Raw genomic sequence first — 14,867 nt, 5'->3', positions numbered from 1 at the left:
TTTTGCCCTCCTGATTTCCCTCTTAAGTATACTCCTACTGCCTTTATACTCTTCTAAGGATTCACTCGATCTATCCTGCCTATACCTTTCATATGCTTCCTTCTTTTTCTTAACCAAAATCTCAATTTCTTTAATCATCCAGCATTCCCTATACCTACCAGCCTTCCCTTTTACCCTGACAGGAATATACTTTCTCTGGATTCTCGTTATCTCATTTCTGAAGGCTTCCCATTTTCCAACCGTCCCTTTACCTGCAAACATTCGCCCCCCCCCAATCAACTTTTGAAAGTTCTTGCCTAATACTTTCAAAATTGGCCTTCCTGCAACGTTTAGACCTTCTCTATCCTTTTCCATTACTATTTTAAAACTAATAGAATTATAGTCACTGGCCCCAAAATGCTACCCCACTGACACCTCAGTCACCTGCCCTGCCTTATTTCCCAAGAGTAGGTCAAGTTTTGCACCTTCTCTAGTAGGTACATCCACATACTGAATCAGAAAATTGTCTTATACGCACTTAATCAATTCTTCTCCATCTAAACCCTTAACACTATGGCAGTCCCAGTGTACGTTTGGAAAGTTAAAATCCCCTACCATTACCATCATATTATTCTTATATATAATTGAGATCTCCTTACAAGTTTGTTTCTCAATTTCTCTGACTATTGGAGGGGGGGTCTATAATACAATCCCAATAAGGTGATCATCCCTTTCTTATTTCTCAGTTCCACCCAAATAACTTCCCTGGATGTATTTCAGGGAATATCCTCCCTGAGTTTAATTTAGATAAATGTGAGCTGTTGCATTTTGGAAAGGCAAATCAGGGCAGGACTTATACACATAATGGTAAGGTCCTGGGGAGAGTTGCTGAGCAAAGAGGCCTGGAAGTGCAGGTTTATAGTTCCTTGAAAATAGAGTCTTAGGTCGATAGGATAGTGAAGAAGGCATTTTGTACGCTTTCATTTATTGGTCAGAGCACTGAGTACAGGAGTTGGGAGGTCATATTGTATAGGACATTGGTTAGGCCACTGTTGGAATATTGTGTGCAATTCTGGTCTCTTTCCTATTGGAAGGATATTGTGAAACTTGAAAGATTTCAGAAAAGATTTACAAGGATGTTGCCAGGGTTGGAGGGTTTGAGCTTCTGGGAGAGGCTGAATAGGCTGGGGCTGTTTTCCCTGGAGCCTTGGAGGCTGAGAGGTGATCTTAGAAGTTCATTATTCATGAAGGACATGGATAGGGTAAACAGACAAGGTCTTTTCCCTGGGTTAGGGGAGTCCAGAATTAGAGTACATAGGATTAAAGTAAGAAGAGAAAGATTTAAAAGAGATTGAAGGGGCAACTTTTTCACGCAAAGGTGGTGCATGTATGGAATGAACTGCTAGATGAAGTGTCTAGATTAGAGTGGTGCTGGAAAAGCACAGCTGGCCAGGCAGCATCCGAGGAGCAGGAAAATCGACGTTTCAGGCAAATACCCTTCATCAGGAATGCAGTCCTCACTTTTGCCTGCTAGATGAAGTGGTACAATTACAACATTTAAAAGGCATTTGGATGGATATATGAATAGGAAGGGTTTAGAGGGAAATGGGCCAAGTGTTGTCAAATGAGACTAGATTAGGTTAGGATATCTGGTCGGCATGGACAAGTTGGACCGAAGGGTCTGGTTCTGTGCTGTACATCTCTATGATTCTTCCTTAGACCCACCAAGCTATATTTTAATAAAAGCTGACTTCCACAAATCCAAAACCTTTTTGCAGCCCTTTTATTAATTTTCCATAACAAATTTAAAGTGTACAATGCTTCCCCACTAACACCTGCCCAGTTTCATTCCCAGAATTCAGTCCAGCACTGCACTGGCCTTTGTTGGATCATCTTCAGGTTGATATAAAAAACTCTCCTCTATACATTTCAAGTAATCTGCTCCCTCTAAACTCTTTGTACTATAATTATCCCAATTAAAGTTTGGTCCCAATTGAAATTGGTCTCCTCCATGGGTTGCCATCATTACAGATACCAGTCTTCAGCTAAATCAGTTCACTCCATGTGCTTAGATTAGATTACTTACAGTGTGGAAACAGGCCCTTCGGCCCAACAAGTCCACACCGACCCGCCGAAGCGCAACCCACCCATTCCCCTACATTTACCCCTTTACCTAACACTACGGGCAATTTAGCATGGCCAATTCACCTGACCTGCATATCTTTGGTGCTGTGGGAGGAAACCGGAGCACCTGGAGACACAGGGAGAATGTGCAAACTCCACACAGTTAGTCACCTGAGGCGGGAATTGAACCCGGGTCTCTGACGCTGTGAGGCAGTAGTGCTAACCACTGTGCCACCGTGCGCCCATCATGTGCTATTAATAAACCAAGGGGAGATGATGGCCTAATGATAGTATCACTGATCTATTAATCCAGAGACCCAGGGACAATGTTCTGGGAACACAGATTTGAATCCGGCCATGGCAGATGGTGGAACTTGAATCCAATAAAAAGTCTGGAATTAGGAGTCTAGTGTGACCATGAATCCACTGTCGATTATTGGAAAAACCCATCTGGTTCACTGATGTCCTTTAGGGAAGGAAACCTGCCCTGGCCTACACATGACATCAGAACCACAGTATTGGTTGAATCTCAACTACTCTTTGGGGCAACTAGAGGTGGGCAATAAATGCTGGCCTGGGTAGTGATGCCCACATCCCAAGAGTTAATTTAAAATATGGTTTCAGACACTAGATATGGGCCCTGACAACATTCTGGCAATAGTACTGAAGACTTGTGCTCTGGAACTTTTCATTCTCCTTGCCAAGCTCTTCCATTACAGTTACAACACTGGCATCTACCCACCAATGTGGAAAATTGCCCAGTTATGTCCTGTACATAAAAAGCAGCACAAATCCAACCTGGCCAATTACCACCCATCAGTGTACTCTTGACCATCAGTAAAGCGATGGAGGGTGTCATCAACAGTGCCATCAAGTAGTATCTGTTCAACAATAACCTGCTCAGCGACGCCCAGTTTGGGTTCCCTCAGGGCCACTCAGCCCCTGTTCCCCCCACCCCCCCACAGGATTAGTTTAAACATGGACAAATGAAGCTGAATTCCAGTGATGAGGTAACATCAAGGCCACATTTGACTGAATGTGGCATCAAAGAGCTGTAGCAAAACTAAAACCAATGGGTATCAGGGGGCAAACTCTCTGATGGTTAGAGTCATACCTGACACATAGGAAGATGATCATGGATGTTGAGGTCCATCATACTCCAGGACATCTCCGCAGGAGCTCGCCAGGGTAGTGTCCTAAGTCCAAAGATCTTCAACTCTTCATCAATGACTTTCCCTCCATCATAAGGTCAGAAGTGAGGATGTTCGCCAATGATTGCACAGTGCTCAGCACCGTTCAGGATACCTCAGATACTGAAGCAGTCCATGTTCAAATGCAACAAGATCTGAACAATATCCAGGCTTGGGCTGACAAAGTGGCAGGTAACATTCATGCTACACAAATGCCATCACCAATAAGAGACAATCTAACCACTTTCCCTTGACATTCTATGGTATTACCATCACTGAATTTTCCTATTATCAACATTTTGGGGATTACCATTGACCAGAAACTCAGCTGGATTCACCATATAAATACAGTGGTTATAACAGCAAGTCAGAAGCTAGGAATACTGCAGCGAGTAACACATCTACTGATTCCCCAAAGCCTGTCCACCATAACAAGGCACAAGTCAGGAGTGTGAAGGAATACTCTCCACTTGCCTGGATGGGTGCAGCTCCAACAACACTCAAGAGACTCAACTCCATCCAGGACAAAGCACCCTGCTTGACTGGCACCACATCCACTCCCTCCACCAGACACACTTAGTAGCAACAGTGTGTACCATCTACAAGATGAACTGCAGAAATTCACCAAAGATCCCTCGACAGCACCCTCCAAACCCACAACCACTTCCATCTAGAACAAGGGCAGCAAGTACATGGGAACACCATCACCTGCACGTTCTCCTCCAAGTCACTCACCATCCTGATTTGGAAATGTGTTGCCATTCCTTCACTATTGCTGGGTCAAAATCCTGGGATTCCCCTCGCTAAGGGAATTGTGGGTCAACTCACAGCACACGGACTGCAGTGGTTCAAGAAGGCAGCTCCCCAACATGTTCTCAAGGGCAACTGAGGATAAGCAATAAGTACTGGCCAGCCAGCAATGCCCGCATCCAATAACTGAATTTAAAAGAACACACATATAATAACTCTAATACTGCTTTTACACACCTCTGTGAATAGTGTAAATATCTGCTCCTCAATTATCCGTTGACTGTTTGGGGGCTTATAATGGACTCCAATTAGTGTGACTGCTCCATTTTTATTCCTAAGTTCTACACTTAGAAACAAAGAAACTAGGAGCAGGGCATTTGGCCCTTCAATCCTGCTACACCATTTATTATGATCATGGCTGATCATCCAACTCAATGGCCTATTCTTGCTTTGCCCCCATATCCTTTCATCCCTTTAGCCCCAACAGCTATATCCAAATCCTTCTTGAAATCATACAATTGTTTGGCCTCGACTACTTTCTGTGGAAGTGAATTCTATAGGCTCATCGCTGTCTGGGTGAAGACATTTCTCCTCATCTCAGTCCTAAAGAATTCAACTGATATCCTTAGACTGTAACCCATGCTACTGCACTTCCATGCCATCGAGCACACCGTTTCACCATCTACTCTGTTTAGTCCTGTTAGAATTTTATAGGTTTCCAATGACAACCCCTTATTCTTCTGAATCCTAACTGATTCAACCTTTCCTCATAGATGTATCCTGCCGTCCTCAGGAATCAGTCTGGTAAACCTTTGATGCTCAGACAAGGAGACTAGAACTGCACACAGTATTCCAGGTGTAATCTCACCAAAGCCTGTAAAACTTGAGCAAGACATCACTGCTCCTGTACTCAAAGCTTCTCCCTGTGAAAGCCAACAAACTGTTTGCCTTCTTGACCACTTGCTGTATTCTTACCTTCAGCGACTGCTACATGAGTCACCCAATCCCGTTGCACATTTCCCCCCTCTCATTTTATAGCTATTCAGAGAGTAATCTGCCTTCCTGATTTTGCTCTGAAAGTGCATAATCTCACATTTATTCATATTATACTGCGTCATCCATACATCTGCCCATTCACTCAACTTGTCCAAATCACACCATAACATCTCGGCATCCTCCTGACAGGTCACCCTCCGAACCAGCTTTAAACTTGGAGATATTACATTTAGTTCCCTCATCTAGATCATTAATATAAGTTGTGAATAGCTGGAATCCAAGCACTGATCCCTGCGGACACCACTAATCACTGCCTGCCATTCTGAAAAGGACACGTTTATTCCTACCCTTTGTTTCCTGTCTGCAAACAGGGTGTCCCATCCACTGCCCCCCTCCTGGTCCCAGTGCCTCTGCCTCAGCCACAGCCCTGGTTACATACTGATAGTGGTTTGGGCTCAAAATGTTGATTGGGATGCAGCTCCTTCGCAGAGCCCCGGCTGCAGCACCTCTCGGTTTGTTCCCTTTGAGCATCTGCATTCATTGCGGACCCAGTGCCGGGGCTTGCAGCAGCCAGTGAGGCCGCACGGTCCCGGCCCCAGAGCCCAATCACTGTCCGCATTGCGGGTACCGAGAGGCCGCTAACACCGGCCTTTCCCCCCGGGGCCCCGATACCTGCAAGCCCCTGGAGAACGGGCAGGAAAGCAGCAGCCTCCACGTTCGGGCTCTCATTCTCCGACAAACCGACAGCATCCTCCCTGAACCGGAGCCGGGAGCAGCCGCCACCGCCAATCCCTTTCAGCGACTGGATGCAGCTTCTCGCTATTGGGGCATCAGCAGCACCGAGGCCAGTGCCAGACCCAGTGTAACTCCCAGTGCCAGACCCAGTGTAACTCCCAGCGCTACTGCCAGTGCCAGACCCAGTGTAACTCCCAGTGCCAGACCCAGTGTAACTCCCAGCGCTGCTGCCAGTGCCAGATCCAGTGTAACTCCCAGCACCAGATCCAGTGTAACTCCCAGCGCTGCTGCCAGTGCCAGATCCAGTGGGCGGCACGGTGGCACAGTGGTTAGCACTGCTGCCTCACAGCGCCAGAGACCCGGGTTCAATTCCCACCTCAGGTGACTGACTGTGTGGAGTTTGCACATTCTCCCCGTGTCTGCGTGGGTTTCCTCCGGGTGCTCCGGCTTCCTCCCACAGTCCAAAGATGTGCAGGGTCAGGTGAACTGGCCATGCTAAATTGCCCATAGTGTTAGGTGAAGGGGTTAAATGTAGGGGAATGGGTTTGGGTGGGTTGCGCTTCGGCGGGTCGGTGTGGACTTGTTGGGCCAAAGGGCCTGTTTCCACACTGTAAGTAATCTAATCTAATCTAATCAGTGTAACCCTCAGCACTGCTCCCATGCCAGATCCAGTGTAACTCCCCACGCTGCTGCCAGTGCCAGATCCAGTGTAACTCCCAGTGCTGGTCCCAATGCCAAGCCCAGTGTAACTCCCAGTGCTGGTCCCAGTGCCAATCCCAGTGTAACCCCCCTGTGCTGTTCCCAATGCCAAGCCCAGTGTCACTCCCAGTACTGATCCCAATGTGGTTTACTAAAGAAGTTGAATCTCTTGTCAAGAGGAAGAAGAAGGCTTATGTTAGGATGAGACGTGAAGGCTCAGTTAGAGCGCTTGAGAGTTGCAAGTTAGCCAGGAAAGACCTAAAGAGAGAGCTAGGAGGGCCAGGAGGGGACATGAGAAGTTGTTGGCGGATAGGATCAAGGAAAACCCTAAAGCTTTCTATAGGAATATCAGGAATAAAAGAATGACTGGAGTAAGATTAGGGCTGGAAATGTGTTGCTGGAAGATTAGGACCAATCAAAGATAGTAGTGGGAAGCTGTGCGTGGAGTCGAAGGAGACAGGGGAAGCACTAAATGAATATATTTCGTCAGTATTCACACTGGAAAAAGATAATGTTGTCGAGGGGAATACTAAGATACAGGCTACTAGGCTAGAAGGGTTTGAGGTTCACAAGGAGGAGGTGTTAGCAATTCTGAAAAGTGTAAAGATTGATAAGTCCCTGGGCTGGATGGGATTTATCGTAGGATTCTCTGTGAAGTCAGGGAGGAGATTGTCGAGCCTTTGGCTTTGATCTTTATGTCATCATTGTCTACAGGAATAGTGCCAGAAGACTGGAGATAGCAAATATTTTTCCTTGTTCAAGAAAGGGAGTAGAGACAACCTTGGTAATTTATAGACCAGTGAGCCTTACTTCGATAGTGGGTAAAGTGTTGGAAAAGGATATAAGAGAGAGGATTCATAATCTTCTAGAGAGGAATAAGTTGATTAGGGATAGTCAACACGGTTGTGTGAAGGGTAGGTAATGCCTCACAAACCTTATTGAGTTCTTTGAGATGGTGACCAAACAAATGGATGAGAGTAAAGCGGTTGATGTGATGTATATGGATTTCACTAAGGCATTTGATAAGGTTCCTCACAATAGACTATTGCACAAAATACAGAGGCATGGGGTTGAGGGTGATTTAGCAGTTTGAAGCAGAAATTGGTTAGCTGAAAGAAGACAGAGGGTGGTGGTTGATGGAAAATGTTCACCCTGGAGTTCAGTTACTAGTGGTGTACCACAAGGATCTGCTTTCGGGCCACTGGTGTTTGTCATTGTTATAAATGACCTGGATGAGGGCGTAGAAAGAGAGGTTAGTAAATTTGCAGGTGACACTAATGTCAATGGTGCTGTGGATAGTACAGAAGGATGTTGCAGGTTACAGAGAGGCATAGATAAGCTGCAGAGCTGGGCTGAGAGGTGGCAAATGGAGTTTAATGCGGAAAAGTGTGAGGTGATCCACTTTGAAAGGAGTAACAGGAATACAGAGCACTGGGCTACTGGTAAGATTCTAGGTGGTGTGGATGAGCAGAGAGATCTTGATATCCATATACATAGATTCCTGAAAGTTGCCACCAGGTTGATAGGATTGTTAAGAAGGCATACGGTGTGTTAGCTTTTATTGGTAGAGAGATTGAGTTTCGAAGCCACGAGGTCATTTTGCAGCTATACAAAACTTTGGTGTGGCCGCACTTGGAGTACTGCGTACAGTTCTGGTCACCACATTATAGGAAGGATGAGTAAGCTTTGCAAAGGGTTCAGAGGAGATTTATTAGGATGTTGCCTGGTATGGAGGGAAGGTCTTATGAGGAAAGGCTGAAGGAATTGAGACTGTTTTTATTAGAGAGAAGAAAGTTGAGAGGTGACTTAATTGAGACATGTAACATAATCAGAGGGTTAGATGGGGTGGACAGTGAGAGCCTTTTTCCTCGGATGGTGATGGCCAGCATGAGGGGACATAACGTTAAATTGAAGGGTAATAGATATAGGACAGATGTCAGAAGTAGTTTCTGTACTCAGAGAGTAGTAGGGGCATGGAACGCACTGCATGCAACAGTAGTAGACTCACCCACTTTAAGGGCATTTAAATGGTTATTGGATAAACATATGGATGAAAATGGAATAGTGTAGGATAGATGGGCTTCAGATTGGTTCCACAGGTCAGCATAACATCGAGGACCAAAGGGTCTGTACTGCGCTGTACAGTTCTATGTTCTGTGCCAACCCCAGTGTAACTCTGAGTGTTGGTCCCAGTGCCAGATCCAGTGTAACTCCCAGTGCTGATCCCAGGGCCAATCCTAGTGTAACTCTCCATCCTGGTCCCAATACTAATCCCAGTGCAACTCTCAGTGCTGATCCCAGTGCCAATCCCAAAGTAACTCCCAATGCTGATCCCCGTGTAACTCCCACCGTAACTCCTAGTGCTGGTCCCAGTGAAACCCATAATGCTGGTTCCAGTGCCAGTCCCAGTGCAACTCTCAGTGCTGATCCCAGTGCCAATCCCAAAGTAACTCCCAGTGCTGATCCCAATGTAACTCCCAGTGTAACTCCTAGTGCTGGTCCCAGTGTAACTCCCAGTGTAACTCCCAGTGCTGGTCCCAGTGTAACTCCCAATGCTGGTTCCAGTGCTGATCCCTGTGAAACTCCCTGTGCAGGTCCCAGGGCAATCCCAGTGTAACTCCCAGTGCTGGTCTCAATGCTGATCCCAGTGTAACTCCCAGTGCTGGTCCCAGTGCCAATCCCAGTGTAACTCCCAGCACTAGTCCCACTGCCAATCCCAGTGTAATTCTCAGTGCTGGTCCTAGTGCCAATCCCAGTGTAGGTCCCAATGCCAATCCCAGTGTAACTCCCAGCACTAGTCCCAGGACAATTCCCAATGTAACTCCCATTGCTAATCCCAGTGTGACTCCCAGTGCTGGTCCTAGTGCCAATCCCAGTGTAGGTCCCAATGTCAATCCCAGTGTAAATCCCAGCACTAGTCCCAGGACAATTCCCAGTGTAACTCCCAATGCTGGTCCCAGGTCCAATCCCAACGTAGGTCCAAGTGACAATCCCAGTGTAATTCCCAGTACTTGTCCCAGTGTAACTCCCAGTGTCAGTCTCAGAAGAAAATCCAGTGTCAGTCCTAGTGTAACTTCCAATGTCAGTCCGAGTGTAACTTTGAGTCCCAGTTCCAGAGCCAGAGCCAGTTTCAGTCCAAATGGTAAAGAGAGATTCCCAGTGCTCATTCCATTGACAGAGCCACTGCCAGAACCAGTCCCAGTTTAATTCCCAGTACGCATTCTCACTGACAAAGTCAGTGCCAGTCCCAGTGTAACTCCCAGTGGCAGAGGCAGTGCCAGTCCTGCTAATAGAGTCAGTGCCAGTCCCAGTGTAGAGACAGTGATGATCACAGTGGCAGAATGAGTGCAGTTCCCAGCACTGGAGATGTCACCAATCCTAACCACAACAATCACTGCAGAAATATGAGGAGGTGATGACTTAGTGGTGTTATTGCTGAACTACTAATCCAGAGAGCCACATTCTGGGAACCTGGAATCGAATCCTGCCATGATAGGTGATGGAACTTGAATTCAATAAAGATCTAAAAAACCCACTTGTTCGCCCTGTGTCCTTCAGGAAGGAAATCTGCCATCCTCACCTGATCTGGCCTACATGTGATTCCAGACCCACAGCAATGTGGTTGTCAACTGCCTCTGAAATGGCCCAGCAAATCACTCAGTCGTGTCAATCTCTATGAAATTTCAACCAGAAATGAAACCAGACAAATCACCTGGTATCAACCTAGGCACTAGAAAAGACAATGGCAGAAATTGCTCTGTTGACCCTGTAAAGTCCTCCTCACCATCATCTGTGGGCTAATGCTAAAATTGGTAGAGCTGTCTCACAGTCGAGAGTGTGCTGCTGGAAAAGCACAGCAGGTCAGACAGCATCCGACGATTCCTGATGAAGAGCTCTTGCCTGAAACATTGATTCTCCTGCTCCTCAGATGCTGCCTGACCTGGCTGTGCTTTTTCGGCACCACACACTTGACTCTGATCTTCAGTATCCGCAGTTCTCACTTTCCCCAGCACTGTCTCACAGAGTAGTCAAACAACAGCCTGACATAGTCATACTCACGGAATCATAACTTACAATGTCCCAGACACCACCATCACTAACCCTGGATATGTTATGTCCCACCGTAGGACAGATCCAGAAGAAGTGTTGGCACAGTGGTATACAGTCAGGAAGGAGTTGCTTTGGGAGTTCTCAGCATTGATTCTGGACCCCATAAAGTTTCATGGCTTCAGGTTAAACATGGCCAAGGAAACCTCGTACAGATTACCACGTACCACCCTCCTTCAGCTGATGAATCAATACTCCATGTTGAACAAAACTTGGAGGAAGTGCTGAGGGAAGGTAGGTTGCATGTACTCTGGGTAGGGCAATTCAATCCCCACCACCAAGAGTGGCTCAGAAGCAGTACTACTGATCGAGCTGGTCAGGTCCTAAAGGACATAGCTGCCAGACTGGGGTCTGCACTATGGTTAAAAATCACACAACATCAGGTTATAGTCCAACAGGTTTATTTGGAAGCACTAGCTTTTGGAGCACTGCTCCTTCATCAGGCGCTTCCAAATAAACCTATTGAATGATAACCTGGTGTGTGTGATTTTTAACTTTTTACACCCCAGTCCAACACCGATGTCTCCAAATCTGCACTATGGGTAATTTATCATGGCCAATCCACGTAATTTGTACATCTTTGGACTGCGGGAGGGAACCATAGCACCCAGAGGAAACTCATGCAGACACAGGGCGAACATGCAAACTCCATACAGTTGGCCGAGGCTGGAATTGAACCCAGGTGCTGGTGGGTACCAGTACTATCTACTTTGCCACCTTGCCTCCCCTCCCCCCTCCCATAGTGTCATTACAATGAAGAAAGCGTCAATTTGAACCATTGTGTCTTCATTGACACTCCGAAGAGCATCCCATCCCTATAACATAGTAGGGGCTTTTATCACAGCTAATCCACCTAAACTGCCTGGTCTTTGGACTATGGCAGGAAACCTGAGCACCGTAGGAAACCCACGCAGACACAGGGAAAATGTGCAAACTCCACACAGAGAGTTGCCCAGGGGAGGAATTGAACCCTAGTGCTGTTAGGTAACAATGCTAACCACTGTGACACTGTGCTACTGTGCCATCCATTCTGAGAAATGCCAAGTGGATGATCCATCTCAGCCTTCTCCAGTGGTCCCCAGCCTCACAGGAGCCACTTTTCAGCCAAATTGATTCACTCCATGTGATATAAAGAAATGGTTGGAGGCATTGGATACTGCACAGACCTCTGCAGGATTCCAGTCATCACATCCTATCAATCAAACATCTGTTCGTACATACTCTCTGTTTTCTGAGAGCCAGTCAATCTTCCATGTATTCTGATACATTTCTCCAACAAGCTTTTATTTTCCATAAAAATATTTGACGTGGCACCTTTACAAAGGTTACCCTTTGAAAGAGTGCCAACAAATTGGTTAAAATTATTTAGTTTGACAAAACCACGCTGACTCTTCCTGATTATCTTGCGTTTTTCTAGGTTATAATTTCCAGCTATAATCTCTTTAATGATTGACTCTAAGACCTTCTCTGTGAAATACATCAAACTAACTGGCTATAGTTTCCCATTTTCTGTCTTTTGAACAGAGAGGTTTCATTTGCTACTTTGCAGTCCGATGGAGTGTTTCTTGAATTGAGTGAATTTTGGACAATTTACCTCTGTGGCATCTACTACCTCATGAGCAATCTCTAAGGCCCAAGGATAAAATCCATCTGGACCCAGAGAATTGTCAGCCAATAGCTCCATTGATTTGCTCAGTCCACTCCTGTCCAGGTTGTAATTTCACTCAGTGCTTCTCTCCCTCCCCCCTCCTGGAATCATTTTTATGTACTCTCTAGTGAAGACAGAGAAAAATATTTGTTCGTTTTATCTACGATTTGAGATGATCGGCGAAACGCCCCTAAGTTTAGGTTCAGTCTCCCAGACTTGGAGAAGACCACATCGGAAGCACCTGATGCAGTAACCTAGGTTGGAGGAAAGGCAGGTGAACCTCTGTCTCAGCTGGAAGGACTGTTTGTTAATGGCCTAGTGGTAACTGTTAATCCAGAGACCCAAGTAATGTTCTGGGGGACCTGGGTTTGAATCCTGCTACAGCAGATGGTGGAATTTGTATTCAACAAAAATCTGGAAGTAAGAGTCTAATGATGACTGTGAATCCATTGTTAGTTGTTGGAAAACCCCATCTGATTCACTCATGTCCTTTCAGGAAAGAAACTGCCACTCTTACATGGTCTGGCCTACATGTGACTCCAGACCCACAGCAATGTTGTTGACTCTTACCTGCCCTCTGGGTAATTAGGGATGGGCAATAAATGCTGCCTGGCCAGAGATGCCCTCATCCTGTGAATGAATAAAGGAAAAGAATATATGGTCAGGCTGCATGTCAGTAGGGAGCTGTCCAGGGTAGTGAGGAAAATCTTGCTGTACAACAGACTGAGATGCCAATCCATCATCTCTAGTGTATGCCAGCTGCATGCTTGGCAAATATATTGCACAGGCCCTTCTTCAGGAATGAAAGCCTGTGCCCGAAACGTCGAATCTCCTGTTCCCTGGATGCTGCCTGACCTGCTGTGCTGTTCCAGCAATAAAGTTTCAACTTTGATCTCCAGCATCTGCAGACCTCACTTTCTCCTCAAATATATTGCACATGTATCCCATCAAATGTCCATGTGAAAAACTGGTGATGGCCAGTCCTCAGTCCTATCAGAGGGAGCCTTTGTCAGGGGATCAGACAGGGACACAGTCCACACACAGTCCTGGAGCTTGGCCACATCAAGGACAATGGAGTTCGAGTCCAGGGAGTGGAAAGTAGCATTGCTCAGGAGAATCATACATCATCACTGAAAGGTTAGCAATCAGGCTCTGGTTTGTCATGTCCAGGGGCTGCTTGTTGAAGCCAGTCAGAAGTCTGCACTGAATGTTGTCCTCGAACCCCATCTGCCAATCTTTCAGGAGTGTTTCAGGGGGAACTATAGGGGATCACTACCAGGTAACTTTTTTTTAACTCACTTCCATTTCAAACATGTGTTTATGTGCTGTGTTATTATTTTATCTGACATTTAGTAACAAATATATTTACTCTTTAATTAATTCAAGAAAGCTTGGCTGAATTGGCTCCTTTTAAAACATCTTGATTTGGTCTAGGTGAATGGTATCCCATAAGGGAGATGAGTCCATTTCAAATTAACCTCGTTATGAACAAACAAGTGGTTGGGTGAATAAAGAAAGGAAGCTACATCTGAATCAAGAGATACGGGTTTAAGTCCCACCTGTTCCAGAGGTGGGTAATTACACCTCTGAACAGTTGATAAAAATAAAGAAAGGGAGCTAGTTCATAACATTTGGGTGACTCCACTTGGAACTGTAAGAAGTTAGAGCTGTTCATATGGGCACTGGTTGTACCAATGCCCAGCTCTGCTGTGATTCTCATTGGTCATCCTGAGAATGACCACTCACCTTTTACTCCTTGGAAACTTCTGATTTGTAGATAAAGTGTTGTGATATTGGAATCTGCAGCCAAAAAAATTCTTTATGTAGTTCTAACCCACTCTCAAGTTTATCATAAAAATAAAGCAATCAAACAAACTTCCTTTTCTCAAAGTAACAGTTGAGAAATCTGCCAATACGTTCACTACTGCCATCTACTGCAAGTCTACGTTCACTGGTCGACTTGTATATCAGGATTCCTACAGCTCCACAAGCTACAAGATCAATCTTATTGGCACCCTTATCTGCTATCTGCTGGCCATGTAAGCTTGATGCTGAGAAAGGGCATTTCCAAACTATCCTGCATGATAACAGATATCTCGATCAAACCATTACTCATTTGTAAATTCCAAAAACTCATGAAGGGGACTGTGTCCACTACTTTTCACCATGAACAGTGCCAGTCCACCCCAGAAGGAGATGGTGTCCAAAAATGCGAACGACGGGTGAAATGAACTGTCTCACATTGCTGCTATGCAATAAAGCCAAGAATGTTTCTCTCCGTCAACAGGATGCTGCCACTAACCTAAAAAGACAGTTTGTCTATCACACAAATGAGGCGAAAAGAGTGGTACCGGAAGGGCACAGCAGGTCAAGCAGCATCCAAGGAGCAGGAGCACAAGCCCTTCATCACAAATATCACATGAGTAATGTGGTATGATAAGGCTAGAAGACATAGGAGCAGAAATTAGGCCATTCAGCCCATCAAGTCTGCTCTGCCATTCAATCATGACTTACGAGTTTCTCAAGGAGAAAGTGAGGGCTGCAGATGCTGGAGATCAGAGCTGAAAATGTGTTGCTGGAAAAGCGCAGCAGGTCAGGCAGCATCCAAGGAACAGGAGAATCGACGTTTCGGGCATAAG

General features: G+C 45.9%; 1 protein-coding gene across 4 annotated transcripts in view; it reads right to left on the bottom strand.

Moving 5' to 3' along the window:
• The window catches only part of dipk1b (divergent protein kinase domain 1B), a 52,470-nt gene that overhangs the window by 26,236 nt on the left and 11,367 nt on the right, over positions 1-14,867 (bottom strand). Inside the window, exon 1 of one of the 4 annotated variants that reach the window (XM_043720672.1) lies at positions 5,712-6,020. The exons of 1 other annotated variant lie outside the window; for it this stretch is intronic. In XM_043720672.1, coding sequence (XP_043576607.1) covers positions 5,712-5,789 — 78 coding nt within the window. In that variant the 5' untranslated portion in view covers positions 5,790-6,020. Of the gene's footprint in view, positions 1-3,217; positions 3,330-5,711; positions 6,021-14,867 lie in introns of those variants that run through there. 2 more of the 4 variants (XM_043720673.1, XM_043720674.1) reach the window with 2 other exon arrangements.

This window comes from Chiloscyllium plagiosum, chromosome 30 (genome assembly GCF_004010195.1).
Source record: "Chiloscyllium plagiosum isolate BGI_BamShark_2017 chromosome 30, ASM401019v2, whole genome shotgun sequence".
Classification (NCBI taxonomy): Eukaryota; Metazoa; Chordata; class Chondrichthyes; order Orectolobiformes; family Hemiscylliidae; genus Chiloscyllium; species Chiloscyllium plagiosum.
The sequence above is the reverse complement of the archived record's forward strand: the minus strand, read 5'-3'. Positions and strand labels throughout refer to the sequence as shown.